Source organism: Dreissena polymorpha, chromosome 10, assembly GCF_020536995.1.
Source record: "Dreissena polymorpha isolate Duluth1 chromosome 10, UMN_Dpol_1.0, whole genome shotgun sequence".
Taxonomy (NCBI): Eukaryota; Metazoa; Mollusca; class Bivalvia; order Myida; family Dreissenidae; genus Dreissena; species Dreissena polymorpha.
In genome coordinates, this window is record NC_068364.1 from 81,910,928 (window position 1) to 81,932,559 (window position 21,632).

The 21,632-nt window shown below is 33.5% G+C and overlaps 1 protein-coding gene across 3 annotated transcripts in view; it reads left to right on the forward strand.

The window, feature by feature from the left end:
* The window catches only part of LOC127847360 (roundabout homolog 2-like), a 37,534-nt gene extending 20,715 nt beyond the window's left edge, over positions 1-16,819 (forward strand). For 2 of the 3 annotated variants that reach the window (XM_052379224.1, XM_052379223.1), the window contains 2 exons: positions 10,433-10,533; positions 14,832-16,819. In XM_052379224.1, the coding sequence (XP_052235184.1) occupies positions 10,464-10,533; positions 14,832-16,162 (1,401 nt within the window). In that variant the 5' untranslated portion in view covers positions 10,433-10,463 and the 3' untranslated portion in view covers positions 16,163-16,819. Of the gene's footprint in view, positions 1-8,768; positions 10,534-14,831 lie in introns of those variants that run through there. The other variant, XM_052379222.1, reaches the window with a different exon arrangement.
* The last annotated feature ends 4,813 nt before the right edge of the window (positions 16,820-21,632 follow it).

Consider the following 21,632-nt stretch of genomic DNA (forward strand, 5'->3'; position numbering starts at 1 on the left):
GAACATTTTGTATTTATTGTTAGACTTTTCTGCATTTTGTCAACACAAATCATGTGTAATGTGTCCATGCATTCGTGCACAGTCCTTTTAATTTACTTAATTTTGTAAGAGCAATAAAAAACAAGTAATGTAAAAATGATACTATACTGTTGTACACAAATTTAACACTTTTTTTTAATTTATTATGTATTCTACATTCACTGACCTCTCGAGACAGTTCACTTATGAAGTTCAAGTTTAGTAAATTTTATTTTAGTTAATTTATGATATACCCAGGATTTCAGTTGTTATAAATTTCATTTAATTACTGCAAACACTCAAGTGGAATTGTTGTTTTATCTGTTTTATCAGCATGAGATATAATTATAAAATTTCACAACCCCCAAAATAAGAAGGGGTGTATTCATACAAAATTGAATTTTCATATCCAAACATTTTTTATCTCTTTGATTCACACCTTGTTTTTCATAAATTATCAGATAAAGTGCAGGCATTTGGAATTAAATTGGCAATTAGTTACAAGAAATTCCTATAAAAAAAGCTGTGGTTACGAGGTGTTTCACGTTGTTACATTGTTATGAACATATACAATCAAGTACCGTGAACATATTGATGTAGTTTTCCCATATTGCAGGATATAAAACACTAATAAAAAGGTCATAACATTTTCAAAAGTGTTTCGAATATTCAATCATAGCTTAGTCATTTGAGTGCAGAGCTGATATTACCACAACAAAATATGAATTACTTTTGTAAAAGTTTATAATTTAATTATAATTATTTTTGTTAATTTTACTTTCACCTATGTTTTCATGTAATTGTATGATAATTTGTATCTTGTCAATGTTTTCCCTGACATCATTTTTAATTATGTAAAATCATATGTAGGGTAACAGTTCTTTTTCTGTGATTAATTTTTGTTTTGTTGCATTTCTTCCCCATTTTCAACAGTATTTCAGTCTTCCATAACTACAGTACAGACTGAATTGAATGTTGTAGTTTAAGCCTATATTTGTGACAGCCTTTTTGGTAAACTCAGAACATGTTCTCATACTTTGTTCAGTGGCTTAATGATTTAAGACAGCAAAGCCTTGCACTTGAGGCCACTTCAGAAGACTTTCCATGTACATGAATACATAAACATATGAATACGGTCTAGACCACTTCACCATCTTGTTAAAAGAAATGATTGCATGATGTATCTGTTTAATGATCACTTGATGACTTGCAAATCCTCTGCAATGCAGTGCTGCAAGTCCACTTTAGAGAATCCTCTTAGCAGTCCTGGCTTTTTCTTGTCATTTAACCCTTTGCATGCTGGGATATTTGTCTTCTGCTTAAATGTTGTTTGCTAAATTTCTAAAATAAGCATTTTCTTAAAAAAAAATCAAAGAATACTATCAGAATAGCAAACAGTTTGGATCCTGATGAGACGCCACGTTCTGTGGCGTCTCATCTGGATCCAAACTGTTTGCAAAGATCTTCAAAATTCGGTTCCAGCACTGAAAGAGTTAAGGCATATGACTGTTACTCTTGAAATCGGGAATTTAAGCCTCAATTAACATTTAAATGGAGGGAATGTATTTCCATTCCAATATTTTCTTTTGATGTATAACTTATCAATCATTATCACTTTACCTTTCTTAGTGCAAGGCTTTGCTGTCTTAAATCTTTAAACTTGATCTTTATCCAAAACTCACATAATATTCTCTATATACAATGTACCAGTAATGAGGGCAATCCTGGCTCTTGGTTATGCAACAACTATTAGATTTTCTTCAAATACAAAGTTGATAGTACATGTAATGTAAAAAAACACAGTCAATAATGCAAACTCTACTAAAGGTGTATCATACCTGACTACTTATGTTCTAGGCATGGACTTATGTTCTAGGCATGGACTTATGTTCTAGGCATGGACTTATGTTCTAGGCATGGAACTGTGCTACTAACAAAACTTTAAAAGGACTAAGACCATTTCAGGCACTAAGTCAGGTTCAATATAAAGGTGATGATTGATGACTGTGTTACTAACAAAACTTTAAAAGGACTAAGACCATTTCAGGCACTAAGTCAGGTTCAATATAAAGGTGATGATTGATGACTGTGTTACTAACAAAACTTTAAAAGGACTAAGACCATTTTTATTGGGTTCAATAAGGTCTAGATTGATGATCCTCACCAATTTAAGGCATACCTGTCAAGTCTCACAGTTTCGCAGTGAGTCTTACGGTTGTTCGCATGCAATGATGGTCTCACGCTGATTTAGTAATTTCTCACGCATTTCTTAAAAAAACACATGTAACGGAAACTGTTTAAAGATGTTAATGTATCATTAGCACTACGTCACTGATGTGTATGTGAACAAAAACAATTGGCTGCAAAATGTCATCAAGTGGCTCACCGGCGAAGAAAAAAAACTAAGCAAAAAAGGGCTAATTTCAGAGAAAAAAGTCTTAATTTTGCTCTTGAAAAAGCCCCTAAACGCACCACAGAAGATCTAGGATCCAAAACATTTCCAGGGCTGCCCCACCCCCCCACCCGGACCCCCCTAGATCTGGTCTCACTCTCAGCCACTTAAGACCCTTGACAGGTAAGGGCCCGTATTCACCAAACAATTCTTAGACTTAAGAATTTTGTTAATGACATAATCACCAGTGGAGGCCTGTATATATTCAAACACTGAACACATTTTTCTTTGTTCTAAGTCGTTTCTTTATTCTTAAGTCTAAGAATCAGTTGGTGAATACGGGCCATGTTATTAATGGTGGATGACCACAGTTGTATTTAGCTCAAGAAGGTTCAGATGACGCTCACCTGAGTGTAAACTTCTTGACGGTACATTTCAATTAAGAATCATGAGGAACGTCTGCACACAATGACCGCCTGTTATCAGCAATGTAATGATTAATAAAGACAATCATGACTGTCCTAGTGTTTGATCAACCAAGCAGCTCTCAGTCTCTGATTGGACATTCTTTGTTTTCATTGTTTTATGACTCGCTGAGTTTGTTGAACCCGTGTGGTAAATGTGGCAGACAAACAAGATCAAAACACTTTGCTAAATCCACAAATATGATGAGCTGTTCAAGGACTTTTATTCTTGTGCGCAATAGATAGCGATGATTATGTGTGGTCAGTCAGAGAAATAGTGAAGTCCGAAAGATTGTATACTGACAATATTAAAATTGTGTACTACCAATCATTGGTCAGAAAATAACTATTGTAGCTAATTACCAACTTACATGTATGATTTGATTGTCTTTGTACATAACTTTGTTCTGTTTATTAAATAATATAGGTTTTATGAATCACATTGCATATCAGGAACAAGATATTAACAATCATCATATTTATATCTAATATATAATATTTATCATATATTATCTAATAACCTTTCTTTGGATGCAAACAGATGTTGTCTTTATCAGTAAATGTAAATGTACTCTAAATACAAAATGATAGCAAACTTATGTAAATTGTAGCTTTATATCAATACCAGTTTCTAAAATAGTGCTCACTTAAATAAAAAGAAAAAGGTTTTATATAATGTATAATGCATCACATTCAGCAATGTGGGATTTAAGGATGTATTGCAGTCTTCCTTGACAGTTTGTGTCTTCTGTATGGTAAACATGTTATTGTTGATCATTCAAACCATATCACTGTATGACATGATAGGAATTTTGTTTATCAATATTTTTTCTTTGATAAGTCTACTCACAAATTCTGATTGTGTTTCCCAAAATATCCTCTGTTCTTGTACAATGCAGGACAGGCAAATATTGTTGTTTCTGAATGCGAGTTAACCTAAAACTACAGCAAGATTTAAATCTGGGATTCACATGTATATGATGCTATGTATGAAAACAAGAAGAAAATATATCCACATACTATACATTCTTTAAAATTAAGAAAAGTGCAAAAAAAGCGTACAATTTGCTTTGCTGATTACTCGACTTCACTTAACAATTAGTGAACAATTAAACATGAATGTTTGACCTTAAAGGTAATTGTGTATATAGTAATATAGAGAACATAGACCACGTATAACGTAATTTACCAATTGTTCATCATCTGTACTTCAATATGCTTTTGTTTTGTATATATTCATGTTTGCTGGTCACACTTGTTTTCTGCGAATAAACATGTTGACATATATCAATACCAACCACATGTGATAATGATGATGTACATTGTGCAAGTCAAATAAAATGTTTGTCTGTCTGTCTCGTGGTAACACACAACAAGAAATGCAGCGATAATCTAGATGCCAATAAAAAGCGTGTACTGCATGCACGTGAGTACAAGGTCATGACGCATGACCTGCCCAAATCACAATGGGAAAGGGTGGTATGCTGAGATGTCATAACAGGACTAATATAGGCTTGAAGTGGTCAAAACAGCTGCTTGTCAAAAACGAGGACATTGTAATTAATGGAAATGGACAGAACATGCTGACTTGTCATGTAGAAAGTTATGAGTTTTTTGTGAAATTATAAACTCTGTGTACTGAAAACATTATCCATTGAGATGTTAATAAACACATGACATAATTTTTATCCCCCACCATAGGCGGAGGGATATTGTTTTGGCGTTGTCCGTCCGTCTTTCCGTCCGTCCATTCATCCGTCCGTCCAGAGCCATATCTTGGAAGTGCTTTGGCAGATTTCATTGAAACTTGGTATGAGTATATATATGAAGAAGAGGATTATGCACGCCAAATGGCATTGTACACCATCAGTTAATAACAGAGTTATGGCCCTTTGTATCTTGAAAAAAATGCTTTTTTTGTGTGTCCGGAGCCATATCTTGGAAGTGCTTTGGCAGATTTCATTGAAACTTGGTACGAGTATATATATGGATAAGAGATGCACGCCAAATGGCATGGTACACCATCTGGTAATAAAGGAGTTATGGCACTTTGTATCTTGAAAAAATGCTTTTTAGAGTGTCAAATATAATACTTTTGTGTCCAGAAGCATATTGGATGGGGGATATCAATTCAATGAATTTGCTTGTTCAAACAAATAATGTGAGGTGTCTTATTGCTCAAACAGTATTTAATGTTTTAATAACATGTGAATGTCTGCAAATCCTTTGCCAAAGACCTATTTCAAATTTATATTATACTGTTAAGTTATGTTTAATGTGTTACTATGCTAGGACAAAAAGTAAAACATGGAGAAAATACGAACACATATCACAGTGTAATTCCAATTAGTGCATTTGTCTAACACGTTTAGGCAAGTCCAGTAGAAGATGATTGGAAAATATATATGTCACAGTTTTTTTTAGAGTTTTATTATGTAATTTTAATCTCCTTGAAGTTCACACAGTTTTGTTAATAGCCTTGTAGGCACTTTTAAACCTAAAAAATTCTTAATAATCCCATTCTTTGTTAATTAATACACTGTTATGTTACCATCATGAAGGGCGTGAAAAGTTAATGTGACATGTGCCCACAAATTTGATTAATACACAAAGCCATATTTATCTTATTGCAATCAGTCCCTTTATAAAGTTGTCATGATAATTGATTGTGTATATGTGTCAAGTGCACTTTGCTCTTACATTACTTGAATGATGTTGAATCAGAGTGTCTCCATACCTATCAAAACAGAGTGCCAAAAGTGGATCTGAAATTACTTGACCCCATAATGTCCCCATGACTATCAAAATGTGACGAAAGTATACACTTTTTAGACTCCAACTGTTCAATGCCTCTCAACATTTTAACAGTTTAAAACTTTTCAGTAATTTTCTTAATAAAGTCCCCATGTTCACATTTCAAACAATAATTTGGCACTGACCAATTCTCCCGTGTGCACAAAAATCTATAATAAAAACTGATTAAATCACTGTAATTAACAAATTTATAGTACAGTACATGCAGGATGCTATTGACAACATGTTAAAACAAACTTCTTTTGGAGAGAGGAAAGTCAATTTTAAATAAGAAAATATAAATGTATAATTCTAAGAGAATAATGTTGGCATTTTATCAAACAGACATAAAATTATATTTTTGTAATGCATTATTTAGACGATTGTAATTTGAATCCCCACAATTGTGTAATCCAACGCTAAGCAAGTTATTAATTTCCTCACTTCTATAAGCAATTAATGTGGCGTCTGAGTCCTTACCTTGTGATCCCATTTGTAGGATGAAAGGTTAGCAATCTGAGTAAAAATAGTGACTTAATTAAGGAAGGAGGACTTGAACAAACATGGAGTCCTTACGTAATGCAATATGGAGGCACCTTGAAGATGTTTCAGTACACAAACATGATAAAAGTTTGATTTAATTTGGAGATATATTCAGCCTCAAAATTTGATTTTCGTTTTACAGCTAATTAAATCTACAGGCACAGAGAAATATTTGTTGAAGTAATAGACTGTTTGCAAAGTATATGGACTAGATTGCAATGACTGATTCTGTGCTTTGATTGTGAGTCACAGTTTACTGATTGTCTGGGTATGATCAAGGAATGCTAATCTACTGCTGATAACACAACAGCAAATGTGTCAGGATATAGATAATTACTGATATAACTAATTGGTTCATGATTGCACCTGTATTCAATTGCTGTCACAGATTTGTTTACATGGTTTTAAAGGGATCTTTTCACGCTTTGGTAAATTGACAAAATTGAAAAAAGTTGTTTCAGATTCGCAAATTTTCGTTATAGTTATGATATTTGTGAGGAAACAGTAATACTGAACATTTACCATGGTCTAATATAGCCATTATATGCATCTTTTGACGATTTTAAAAGCTAAAAATTATAAAGCGTTGCAACGCGAAACGATTGAATAATTTGGAGAGTTCTGTTTTTGTCGTTAATTTTTTTGAAACTACGAAGATTGCTTATATAACGTATAAAATACATTATGAATTTGTAAACGGCGGAATAGCTCAGTAGGCTAAAGCGTTTTTACTTCAGGACTCTGGCAGGACTGCAGGGGTCACTGGTTCGAAACCTGGTCCGGGCAATGTTCTTTTCCTTTTTTAAATTTTATTCTTGATTTTTTACTGGAGCTTTTACGATCCAATGTTTACATTTATCGATATAAAGCATTTAATGAATAAGTTAAAAAATGCCAAAATCTGTGAAAAGGCCCCTTTAATTACAGACAGACATACTAAAAACTTACATTTCAAAATGTTAAATCGGACATAGCAATATGCTTGTGGGTTTTATATGTTAAAATTGTGTTTAACTTGAAGACGTTGACCTTTAACTATTATTTTATGTCTATTAGGTGGAAAGAACCAATATGACTACATGGACTAATTACCAATTCATTTATAAAAACATAAGATTAGCTGAACAGTAATATTTTGTTTAACTAATGCTTCCAAATAGAGCATAGAGAATAGTCTGTAACTAAGAAATAATCCATGGATATGTTTTTATAATCTTCAATCTCTAATGTATTAAAGGTATTAAAAGAACTTTCGGATTAAATTGCATTTCAAAGTTCATAGTAATCAAAATTGGTTTTCCAGAGATATAACTTTAAGATTTAATGGCCTATAATGAAAATGATTGTGTTGTTATGATTAACAGATTTGATCGCTGACTTAGCTGTTCTACATGTGACCAAAATTTCTCATGTATAAACATCACAGACAAGATTATGTGTTTTAATAGATCCAGACACCTAGATCATATTAATTGCAATTTCGCCTATTTTATGTCAATACTTTCCTTACCACATGGCCACTCTGTACAAAATGAGCCAGTCAGAACTAATTTATGTTAATATATTCAATATCTGATACCTTCAAACTTAACACTAATGCATAAAACTCACATATAAAACCTCAGTGGAAATGAATTTAAAGTTTGATCTAGTTTGAGGTTACAGGTGGAAATATGCCTAGCAAACTAGTGCTGGTTGTAATACATTAGATTCCTCTATCATTGTTAAATATGTTGAGTACAAATTAAAATGTTCCTATTAACTGCTACAAAGTTGTCCCTGTCAGAGAACACATTTGTTGTCTATTTAGCAGTTTAATGTTAAATGCCTGAGAAAATTACATTTATTGCAATTTGTTTACTCTTAAGTTCTCCTGCTATTTTACCTGTTTGATTTAAGAAACTGTGACACCATCCAGTCTAGACACCATATATTCCTCTACAATTGTGCATCATTACATCCCAAGTGCTAAATCATTTGAAATAAGAGACCAATGGCTTTCATTTTATTTTAAAAGGCTTAAATCAATTATATGTGAAAATTGATATCTTTGAACTTTTTGCTTTGGTCAGTTTTACATGTCTACTTCTGGGAATAATGTGTCTTTTTGTTCTGCTAAATTAAATGTATAATAGAATAATGCCCAAAATGTGTACAGCCAAAACATTGTGTACTTAATAGTATTTAAGTCAACATTACTTGGTAAAATCAGTCATGTTTTAAATATCATTTGATCAATGCAGTGATGTGTAGAATTAGTTGTATTTAAATCAATGATTAATTGTGTTTCCACAAGTCGAAAAAGAGATTTATGAATTCAACACTTAATCAACTTCATTAAGAGAATTTAAAATCAAAGTCAATCATAACTCTCTGATATCCCACATTAACATTTATGTCAAAGGCTTTGAAGGTTTATCACAGTAAACTGAATATGCATGAACCAATAAACTTTCAACCAATCAAAAGTGTTTTAACTGTCATCTGCTGAGATTTTAGCCAATCAGAATCAAGCATGAGGTCACACATTGAGGTCAATGTAAACAATGACTGAAGTGTGCATGGTGGTAGTTTGAATGTGGTCTGCAGTGCACTATCAGTTGTAAAATGTGCTGGCAGTTATGACTTGAAATAAAAGTGCTAATGAGGCTACATGAGGATATAGCTAATTGATTACTGCGTGTGTCAAAATAGATAAAGTTTATTTTGAATACATTAATAAACAGATCAAGAAATATATCTGCCAACTGCATTGGTGTATAATATTTATAGGCATTATTTTGTATGCAGCTGAATTATTTGGCGATAACATTTGACTGACAAAGGCATATTGACTTCACAAGTCTTGGGTGTGGATAGCTATTTACTTGCAGTGATTTTTTCTGTATTGTGCAGTATTAACATTAGTCAGAAGACTTGTGACATTCACTGAGTGGTTTAAGAGGAAAGAGCATTGCATTTCATTTACTATTAGCATGAGGATTGGTTTGGGCTCCTCTGTGAAGTACGAATTGGTAACCAAGACATTTTGCGAACAAAAAATTGTGACAATAGTTGAAGAAAAGTGGATAATTATATAGAGGACTTTATACATAGTGACTAAGTTTTGAGTTGCATGTGTTTGTTTTTTTTGGAGAATACAAAGGGTTTTCAAGGTTTCAGAAATTTTATTTTAAGTGGTTTTCATTTCACAAACCACAGGGTATCAAAAGTTGAAGGTGTGTTTACTATTAGACTGGCTGTGTAAACAGAGTTGATAATAGACTGGTGATAACAGTGTCAGATAAATTGCCCAATATAAAGAGACCCTAGTTTTAGGGGTCTGATAAGAACACAGCTGGGTTGTTTTGGACCAGATTTGAAAGTTAGATAATTGATATTCATTCTCGGCATTTTGTAACTGTGTAGGGAGCCCCTGGCTATTTTCAGATGAAAAACAATCTGACAGACCACTACTGGTCATTATCATATGTTACAGAAGATGTAGGTTTTATAGCCTGGAGTTAAAACAAGTTTGTGTTTATTTCAAAGAAGATCAACACTGTGTCACAATATTTTGTGAGCAACATTTGGTGGACTTAACAATTCAATTATATCTGGACTTAAATTAATGAACACATGTTTCGGTGTTGACTACAGCAGTCCGTTAATGTATTTTGGTCAGATAGTTGTGGTTTTACATTGAAGTACAGGTGGTGTGGTCTGGAAAAGAACAGATTGTTACAACTCTAGTTTGATAGAGTGGAGTCAATGGACATTGTTTATGTCATTTATTGCCCGACAAAGTGGGTGAAAGATTGGCAGTTATTGGAAATGATATAAAGTTACTTGGGATTGGACAAGACTTCATTTTATGGGACACTTATTGAATCATAGGTGATACCGTCAACTGATTATCACTGCGTGAAAAATAGAGACTTTAGTGGAATAAGTATTGGCAATAGTCAGTGTGGAAAACTTTATAGGAGCTTTCAATTTAATGTGTTTATGGCAGATTATGTAAGAAGTTGTAACTGTTTACCGCAAGGAATTTGATACTTTATAAATTGTGAAATATTACCATCAATGCTTGGTAACAGTGAAATCTTCCCAAGGATTGTTCCACCTAGAAGCATGCAGAAATATCTTTTCCTACAAAACCAACCCCGCATGTCGATATTGCATGTTGTACAACAAAAATCGCTGTGAACGAGGAATTTATGCTGTTGGATACAATTTTTAGTGTCATCAGAACGTGAAAATAAAATATCAAAATGGGAGCGAACAACTCAAGCGAAGTAGCGGAATTTCGAGCAAAATATGGATCAGGAATATACGCACAAGGTATGTACCAGCCTTTGCTGTTTGTAATGTCAACCCAGAGGTAAGGGGATTGTAGTGTTAGTGATATGTATTGTACCAAAAGATTGGGTCCCTCAATATTGTAAAGTGTGTGTGCTATAGAAATTCCATGTAAATAAACACAAATTATTGAGTATGGGTTTTACAAGTAATTCTCTTGTCTTATTTAAAGAATGCTGCCATGATCTCAAAGAATGTAAAATTGGGTCTTTAAAGTTTACTATTTCCCCATTCAGATCATATAGATTTCATTCACAAAATAAAACTAACATGACTGCTTGCTGTTGCTTTGTGCATGTGCTTTTTTTAAGTTGTTACGTTTTACCCCAGGGAAACAGGTTCTTGAACTTCATGAATTTATTCATAAAATCAAAATCGAATCAATTCATGACCAAGATATTAATGAAAAGCAAAGTTTATGTTTCACGAACTTTTAGAATTCATGAACAAATTCATGAACTCTGAGTTAATGAGTATGAAATGATTGGTTATGCTTCTGATTCTGTTGATGACAAAAACATTCATAAAGCAAAGGAAAGAGTGATACAATTTAGCAAAAATTGGGAAACATTATAAGTGCCAAAATAGCTGTAATGGAACCAATGGCTGATCAGTTTAGCCGGTAATTTATTAAAGACTTAAATATCTAAATAACACAAACCATGTGGCTTCATTCAGCTTGCTTCCATTTCAACTTCCTGTGCACACAATATTCTTCCTTTGTAAAAACAGCAATATTCTGTTTATGAACCAGTTCATGAAGTGTATTAAGTTGACATTAATAAATTCATGAAATTCATGAACATGTGTGAAGTTCATGAACTTGGAGTTCATAAATACTTGTGTTAATTTTGTCCATTCTTGAACTTGTACATGAAGTTCATGAATAAATCATGAAGTTCATTAACAAATTCATGAAGTTCACTAAAAAATTCATTAAGTTCACAAACCTGTTTCAAGTTCATGAACTTGAAGTTCATGAATACTTATATGTTATTCATGAATATTTTGTACATTCATGAAATGGCCGGGGTAGTGGTGTATTGTTGAGTGTTGTACTGTTGAGTTTTGTTAACCAGTGGAAGTTGCATGTTCATGTTGGTCCATTCACTTATTGTCATGTATAATGTTAAGCTTAATAATTCATACATTGCAAAGCAGGGCTTTTTCTCTTGTTTTGGGGAAATGGCCTGGCCTGCCATATTGGGGAAAAAATTATCGACAAAAGTTAAAAAGGTGAAGAAATTTAAAATATACATAATACAAAGTTCTTAGACATGAATGAACTTTTTCATATAAATTATATACATGTGTGCATGTAATATTCTTTAAACCTTTCATTTACTGATTAAAAATCAAACAGATTTTCCCATTTACGCTGCACTGACAAATATTTACATTAAGCCTGTCTTAAAACATAATTATTCTCCATTTGATAAAGCATTTTCTGTACCATAGTTGTTTTGTAACGTAGAAGACTAATATGGAATTTCCCTGGGACAAATTGTGTAATAGTATACCTGTATTTCTATAGGGACAAAACATACCAATAGAAACCCTATCTGCTATTTTAGTCACTATATTACATGTTTGAAACTATAAACATGCTATAGAGTTAGAACTTAAAGCTATAATGTATAAAGGTGTACAGCAGTAAAAATGAGTGTACCAGTATCATGTCCTTAAAAAATATTTAGAAAAAGAAAATGCAATGTATGAAATGGTACCAAAATTTCATTATCAATCTACTGTACAAAAGAGTTAAAATTCGTCTTTAATTGGTGTTATGGTTCTAGTTTAAATTTACGGGAAGACATTCGGCTGTACTCATTTACTTCGAAAAACATTTTCATTTGGGGTCTCTTAGTCTTATCTAGTATCCTTGGCCGTACCAGAGGAAATACAAATATCGAGTCATTAATCACATTACTGTTACGATACTAGAGTTTGTTTTTCGTGTTCGATAGCCACATTAACAAAATATAACCTTTACAGAAACATGACAGATGTCAGCTACTAGTATCAGCTATCATTAACATTTTGGCATCCACCCGGCCAAGTATTATAATTGACTTAAGTGATGGAATTTGAGGAATGTTTTAATTAACCCTTGTCCCGCTACTGAACCTCCATTGGTGCTTATCTGTGTCTGTCTAACAAAGTTTCGAGATGATGATTTAGTATGTTTGGTCAATTAAATCCTAAAACGCTATCGCATAATTCTAATGTAATCAGTGCCTTTGAAGTGACTTATACGCACGTATATCTTACCGCATACAGAATAATTCATTAATTTTGGCTGTGCTCCCTGAATTATTTAATATTAATGGGCATATTAATGGAAATTGATACCTTAAACTGTTATTAAGCAGGGTTCATAATGACTTCAGCAAATCTTTTCGAACTTTTTATCATTTTTCAAAAGCAATAAATTTAAAGTTAACGTTGAAATTTTGATGTGTTAAGATATAAAGTAAGTTAACTTATATAAATCATTTGAATATAATAATACTGTAAAACTATTTGTTGTGAAAAGTTCCTTCTTCCTGCATGTCACAAACTGATGTATATAAAATCTAAATGTATCCTACTTAGAACTGTGTTTTTGTATGTCATACACAATAATACAGTTCAGAGCAGGATGTAATTAGAAAAAATATGGATACATCATAATAAAATGAAAAAATAAAGTTTAATTAGACAAACTGTAATAAAAGGCACCTTTATACTGTGATGGGCAGGATGGGTTTGTTTTTTATTTCAGTTTTGTTAAGTACAATACCATAACTTCAGTAAAGCACTATCATACTATTTACTCTATAAACTACACTGAACGGTAGACATTCAAAAACTTCCAATTTTGATAAAATGCTGTCAAGATTGCTCAGAAATTCAGTGTAATTCTTCTGGGTGGCAATATGTAATTCCTGGTACCATATGTCAGTTCCCACACAGTGTCCCATGTAACTTTAATATTATAAGGCCCCAATCCCAATTAGGGACCCCACAGAGACATTGTTTTGGCACCCTGCAAGGAAATTCAATACCCCAAAAATCTCTTGACATCATGCTAATGATATCACATTGCTAGACATAGACAGATGTAAATCAAATACTAATATATGTTCTTGGTTCTGTTGTATTAATTGGCTATAGGCTGTATAGGTACACACAAGTTTTATGATTTTGTTCTTTATTGAAAGATTGGTATGGAATCATCAAAACTAAATTAAATGCAGTATAAAAACTATAGATAACTGTTCACATTACTCATGTGATGTATTTTCAATAACAGATTATAAATTAAATGTTTATTGCATTTTAATTGTGATTCAAAACTTAACGTACAGATGTTAATTGTAAAATTTATTTGAGAACAATTATCAGACATGCACTTTTTGAAAAAAATAAGTTTTTGTTCAGAGGTTAATGTTTTGATGTGTAAAACTGTGATTTATCTTAATAAGACGTGAATGTTGATGTTTATCTGTGAAGACTGCATGTGTTACTAATTGTCTTGCTTGTTGAATGTTCAACATTTAGCATGAGCAGATATATAACATTTTTATGTTGCCCGCATTATAATGCTATTAAATGTAGCGCAAACTAAATCTTCTTTTCATTAAGCACTGCAGACATGTTTATTTTGTTCGATGGTATCACGGATGTGTGTCGTCCCTTTATAAATGAGTGCGTGTAAAAGTCATAAACATGTCATAATTCATAGTTCATTCTTTAACAGCCCTTGAATGTTAGCAACACTTGTACATCTAGTTGACTAATTATCACGATACTTGCAATTTATGTTCTACTTTCTGAGTCATAATGCTCTTACCTATAACTTACAAATGTTAAAAGCATTGTTTTGTGTAAGCACATTAAATAGCTTGATTAGGTGACATTAGCATAATTAAATCTATTAAATTTTGAATTAATATGCACTTATGGAATGATTTCTGAAACAAGTGCTTAGCGAATAAAAGCCAGATTTTAAACATTCTTAGAAACTTTGCCAAGTATGTTTTTGACAAGAAGGGACAAAAACATAGTTCTTAAAAATTTATTGAAAAAAATACCACACCACATATAGGAATAACTAAGCTTGTATTACAAGAGTTTTTAGTTCAATTAGTTCAAATTTTCTTCAGTTTAGCCTGTTAAAAATGAAGTATAATCCCATTTTGCTATTGTTGGCAGCATTCTTTGACACACTGATGTAATTGTAGCATTTCCAATGATAACTAAATGCATTTTTAACACACATTTCTTTGTATTTACAGGAAAACCCTGCATCCCCGAAGGAATCCCCAAGGTCACAGACATTACCCATAATTCCATTACATTGTCATGGATGTCACCCATGAACTCTGGGACAATTCTAGCCTATCAGGTGGAGTGTTGTAGCATTAAGGAGCGGAGATGGCGCGTTATCACAAGCACCTGCCAGGGAACAACCTACCGCGTGAAAAACTTGTTTCCAGAAACTGTGTACATGTTCCGGGTTAGGGCAGAGAATCTTTGCGGACAGAGTAAGCCTGGTCATCCCTCTGAGGAAGTTCGGACTCGTTCCGAACCGACAAACTTCCTGGAGGAGCAACCAAAACCACAAAAGAAGCTCGTCCGAAGGCACAGTCACTATTTAAAAATTGACGATGGTGTGAACAAGTTATTGAACCGGACTGAAGAAGACCAGGTGGATTCTACCAACAGCGTTGGCAGTATTCCGTTCCGTAGGAACAGCCTGCGAGGGTCCCTTCCAGCGGGATACAGAACAAAACGTAGCTCGGTTAGTAGTGTGTTGCCAGGAGTCAACGCTAAACGTGAAAGCATCTCCAGTCTCAAGGAACTGAAGCGATCATTTGAAGAGTCTTCCATAGCGGAGGAAGAAGGAATTAACTTGAAACGTATATCAACATCGTCCACAGAGGCATCATCACTGTTTTCAGCAAATTCGATGACCTCTATTGCCGAAGACGAGGAGTTGAGGATCTTGTACGGACAGACGGATTGTCATGTGTGCAGCGATAACGACGATGCGTATTCAACAGCAAACTCTCAGATCACTACTAGTTCTGGTTTCTCAAGTGCTAGTAGTCGATCGTCAAATTCAAATAGTTCAGGACATGTGTGTACGCATAATGCTTTAGTTCACCATTCACATACAACGCCCATCATTGAAAGCGAAGGTCCCAGCTACTTGCATGCGTCGATAACGGACGATAACAAATTGGACATGCTTTCAAATCCAGATAAAAGCTGCAACAGGTCAAGTTCCAGTAATTGCTCTCGATTTAAACATCATCAATGCGGAAATCCGAATTCCGGAAAAACGATATTCGAAATTTGTGATAATGAGATCTGGAAGGGACGTATCGATCGTACAGGTGATTTAAATAGTGACTGTGTAAATGGGAATGGGCAAGAAGGGAATACGAACTATGGGAAATCTCTCGACTTGCGATCGTTGCGGAACATGTTGAACTCGCAGGACATGCTTGTGAAAACATCAGACACTTCTTCGTGTATGTATGACAACTTCAGGGCTAGGACTCACTGTGCCATTAAGGAACTAGACGAAGACATCACTGTGGATATTGTTTCTACAATTTGAATTTAATGTATTGCTTTAGTCCAAAAATGTTTTGTTGAATGAAATTGCATAATTATTACCAATATTAGGTTTGCCAAAAATGTTTTTCATAATAGAAATGACCTTAACAAATCTTTTTTTAATATTTTTTTTATGTTTTGCTAAGAATACTTTTTTTAATTCAAAACACATTTTAAAATTGTATTTTTGATCTAAAATAAGTTGATTTATTGTATTCACACATGTTATTATCTAAGATAAATACTATCACTGGTTCAACTGGCACATAGTTAATGAATGTTGTTTGAACAATGTTGGGGATTTTCTGTGACCTTGAGATTTTCTTGTTAAATGTTTTAGATATTAGAGTTATCTTTCCTTTTTGTTGAATTGAACTAGTGCATACTATAATTTGCTGTAAATATTTGTTATTCTTATTTATAAACAACTAAACTTAAACAATATAATTAAATGGTAATCAATTATTGCTCTCTATTTCTGTCAAATTATTGCTTATAGATATTTTAAAGGGAGGTACTAATATTTACAAAAGATGACTTCCCTTTTGTAAGGGAGGTTATTAATTTATTTGCGGAAGAGGATGATCTCCCATATTATATTGTTTATTGGTGCTGCCTACCAAATATCTCACTACCAAATAAAATGTTTAGAACAATACCACTGTGTGTTTTCTTTATTCTTCAGAATACTCATATCACTAACTTTTAAAGATACAGCTCCTAAAAGGTTCACCTGATACTCGTTTACTTGATAAGCACAAATGACATGCTTCAATTGTATCCAACATTCGTACTCGGCTTTGTTAGTGCTCATTTTGCACAAATTTAATGACAATATTTCCATAATGCAGTGTGATATTTGTATACATATTTTACTCAGTTTCAAATAAAAAAAATAATATGTAAATAGGAACGTTATGTTAAAAATTAACGCCTAAACGAAAGTGTCCAGTTAATATTGTTGAGCTATAATAAACAAGAAACCGTCAGAGACGGGTGATGCTCCCCAAAGTTTTTTTTTGTCACAATATTGCACTATATATTCAAATAAAAGGAAACGTCTTGAGGGCACAGTAGTTGGGGGGGACAAGATTTTTTTTATAGAAAATTTTAAAGGGCCATAACTCTGTTTAAAATCATTTGACCAGAACCCGCTGATAATATGCACATCTCTTCTTGGTAGCGAAGCTTCCCATAAAGTTTCATTGAATTCCGGTCATTAGTTGCTGAGAAATAGCCCGGACAAAAATTGTGCACGGACGGACAGACAGACGCACACACGCATGGACAGACGAAGCGGTGACTATATGCTCCTCCGAAAATAAAGCGCATAAAAATGTAGCTGGGCTGGCAACAATTGAAAACTCTTGACATGTATCACATTCCAAAAAGTAAAAAAAAAAGCTATTGTATTTAATTGCAACATGGTAAGGTGCATGTGAATGTTATCACATTTTGTGTTAGAAAAGTAAAGCCAAGTTCTACAAATCTAGTGAAGTTGCCTGCATTTTAAGCTATTCAGACTTAACCTTGTTATCCAAACAAAAACTGACATTTGAAATGCAACAAGTACTAGACCAGTATATTGCATTGACTGCATGCTAAGCTTCACGTATTAACATGGTTTAACAAGATTTTGAAGAACAAATGTTCAGACTATGGTCGACATGTTACCAAACAAAACAGCCAAAGTGGCCATCATGTCCCATATAGGTAACAAAACAAGGCAGTAGTTAATAAGTTTTTTTTATGATTTTGTTTCATGATAACATATTTTTAATGTAATGCTTAAGAATGAGGCGGTAGATAGATCATGCTTTAATTTCTCCACTTCAAAAATGAAATTCTACAGTTGCTTAAGTGTTTGTGAACTATTCATGATAAGAATTTCAATTTGGAGCGAAACATTGACATGCTTCCTGATAAAATGTCTTAAGAGAGATAAACAAAAATTATGCATAAAGTGCTAGCACTTTGATTTACGTCTTCTCGTCTGTCACAGTGCAATATATCATATAAGAGTAGATACAGAGTTTCTAGTTAGGGGAAGCATGTAATAAAGATCACATATTTTATTGCAAAATTCGAGATTTTGACATTCTACATATACACAAATTGTAAATAGATAATCAGCATGTAAGAAAAAAGTAAATTAAAATAAATCTTAGGACATACACCAGTAACATAGTTCTTTAGGGTGTTGTTACGTATGATCTGTTATGTATTATCTTATAATCAGTGTAAAAAAACAAAACAATTAAAAATAAGTTATTTAAGTTTTGTCCGCCCATGAAATAAAACAAACCATTTTCATAACATTGCTGTTGCTGTGGCGTTGTGCATATGGTGTCTGCCTCGGTATCAGGTGGTCATGAGTTTTAATCACGCTGGGAGCAGCATTACTTTGATCTCCCCCAAAGACACCATGCAAGTACTGGTTATAGTCCCAGGAAATGGACTAAGCATGTCAATAAGCCTTAAGGCTTTCTATGCTAAAATAAATTGGTTTAAAACTAACATTTTCACTCTAGTGTTGAGCACTTAGTCTTATAGGACTGCTGGCACGCTTGCACACTTAGACCTACAACTTGATTGTCCAAAAAATGAATCAATTAGGATCAAATTAAAGTGTTTTTGTCCCAAAAGGCTTACCCATCTGTGTACTACATTTCCTGTTTACATTTGAATGCTATACTGTCTTTGAATGCACAGGCCAAATCAGTGCTAATAACAGGGAGTTAACAGACAGGAAACAGCACTTGAATGGGTCCTTAAGAAAGAAGATGAATGTTGTGTAACTAATTGAGTGGCCTATAAGAGTTGTGGGGGGATCCTTAATTCCATTATTAGTTTTTTATGTACAACATTTTGCTGAACTGTTCACATTTTGTGTCTAAGGACTAAAATAGGTCTTCTCCAGATCGTCATAATGGCAAATATGTACAATACTCTTGGAAAAGGGGGCTAAATGCATGTGTCTTAAGTGTTTCTAGGTTAGCCTGTGCAGTCTGCGCAGACAATTCAGTGACGACACTTTCCCCATTAAAAAGGGAAAGTGTCCTGCCTCATTAGCCTTTGCAAACTGCACATGCATTAAGCCCATAAGCAGGGCTCATATAGATAGATATAAATGTAAGACTGGCATCCCCTTATGGCCCTGCGGCTACAAGCATGGTTTAGCCTCATATAAGTGTAGCAGTGTTCGGTATGAGGAGAACTTATACTGCCTTGCTATATAAGCTATCTTTTATAGAGACCCGGTAGAGTGTCTGCCTGATTTGGAACCGGGAGGCCCCGGGTTTGATTCCAATTGTGGTCGGGGATTTTTCTGGCTGGGTTACATAAGTATTAATCTTAAATGTTTAACCAATGAAAATTAAAAACAACAAGCATTCTCAATAATAAAAAATAATAAATTGGTCAATATCAAATTTGAGACACGTTTTTTTTATTGAGCTCATTCATAGTAATATGTTTTGATGCTTAAACAAGGCTAATGGTTAGTTCACACATAAGATATACAGGGAGATATATTTCTTGTTTGAACCTTAAAAGGCCACATTAAAATTAAATCTGTAAGAGTGTCAGTAATGTGAATGGTAACAGGTGTGTGTAACCCACTACTTGGATGATTGCATGGGAAACCCTTCACGTCTCTCTTTAAACTGTGGATGTCCTTTGATGGAAAGTACGCGTACAGCATAAAGGCAAGTCTTCTTTAATTGCTTCTCTAAAAGCCTTTTATAAAAAGATTTTGATAGGATCTCATATGTGTGCATCACTTCACATCATTGAAGGTATTCAGGTTTTCGGCCCAAGGTCACCGCTATAAAACTTTTTAATAAAAATCTATTAAATATTGATAACCTCTGTAAACTTTTGAGAGTGGAGGAAATGCAAATTTGTGTCACAATAAATACGCTTGGCAACTTTTAGGTCAACTTTCTGCACTAAGAAATGATCTAACTGGATTAGTGTTAAGAAATATTAATGTCGTTTTAATTATACTTTATCTAGAAAATTTGATTATGATATTTAATTGGGCATCTCCTTAAACATTATTATTGTCAATAAAACACACCTTTCATGTATATGTTTGCAATAAATCTCAGTAGTTGTGTGAGAGTTTATTTAACCCTTTCCCACTCAGAAGCAAAGTGCAAATGTGCAAACAGCATAAAACCAGAACAGCCTGCGAGTTAGAGTAATGTTCAGGTTTTATGCTGTTTGCAACTCATCAGTATCTTAGGGTTGGAAATAAGCCTTTTACTCTTGTATATATTATATTAAGGACTTATTTAATTAGATTTTCTAAAGGACTTTTTATGCGTCAAAGTGCGTTTCTAAGTAGTAAAGGGATAATGACATGTCAGTAATTTAACCACTGCAAACTAACAAGTGATTCTCTTGCGTTGCTTATCATTTATGCGTTGATATAGAAAGAATGGGTAAACTTAAAAGGCTCAATTTGTTTCATGAGTCATTCACATGTTTTAACAATTTTTCACAACCAATCCATACAAATTTCCTGCTAAATTTAACTGAAGTGTGTGACAAGCCATATGTTCTAAATTTAACCTGAAGTGTGTGACAAGCCATATGAGTAGATTTCATCATTTTAATATTTTAACTCCTATGAATGCAATGATACACCTTTATATTGATAATGAGCGATGACTCATTGTAGAGGCATTTCCTTGTAAATAATAGTAATAAATATTAACCCTTACCCACTCAGAAGCAAAGCGAATATGGCTATGTGCAAACAGCATAAAACCAGAACAGCCTTCAAGTAACTCGCAGTAACTGTTCAGGTTTTTTGCCTTTTGCTGCTCATCAGTATCTAAGAGTTGGAAATGAAGCCAAAAAAACTTGAATCTAGTAAGAAAGGCCTTTATATAAATTTAACTTTCTGAGGGACTACATTAGTGCGTCAAAATACGTATCTTAGTGGTGAAGGGTTAAGACACTAAGTCAGTCACAATCGTATTATCTGACAAGGTCAATTAGAGTTGTCCCATTCAAGTTTGTAGTCCTGTGAAATGAAACGTAAAAGTAAATCAAAACATCATTTTCAATGACTCAGACGATTAAAATTGACTGACTGTATTTAGTGGTTTTATCGGTTTATAGTTTCGTCTTGTAGTAACTGACAGTGATATTTGGTGTATACAAAACAGCCCGACCTATCCCCATTATCAAAATGAATGTGAAATATGCATTACATGTGGTTATTTATGTGAGTAACCTAATGTCCCAATTTTAATCAAAGCATCATGATTTTTTTCCAATCCAAAGGACCCCACCCTATTCTCAAAATGGTGAAAAAAACAGTGTTGAATTTCTATAAAGAAATTCACTTCAGTTGAGGTCTGTTAATTGATTATATTTGTGGATAACTTAATCAGCTGTTATCTTAATCAGGGATTACATTTTGATGCAAGGCAGGACTTGGCTAGTGGGGAAATTAG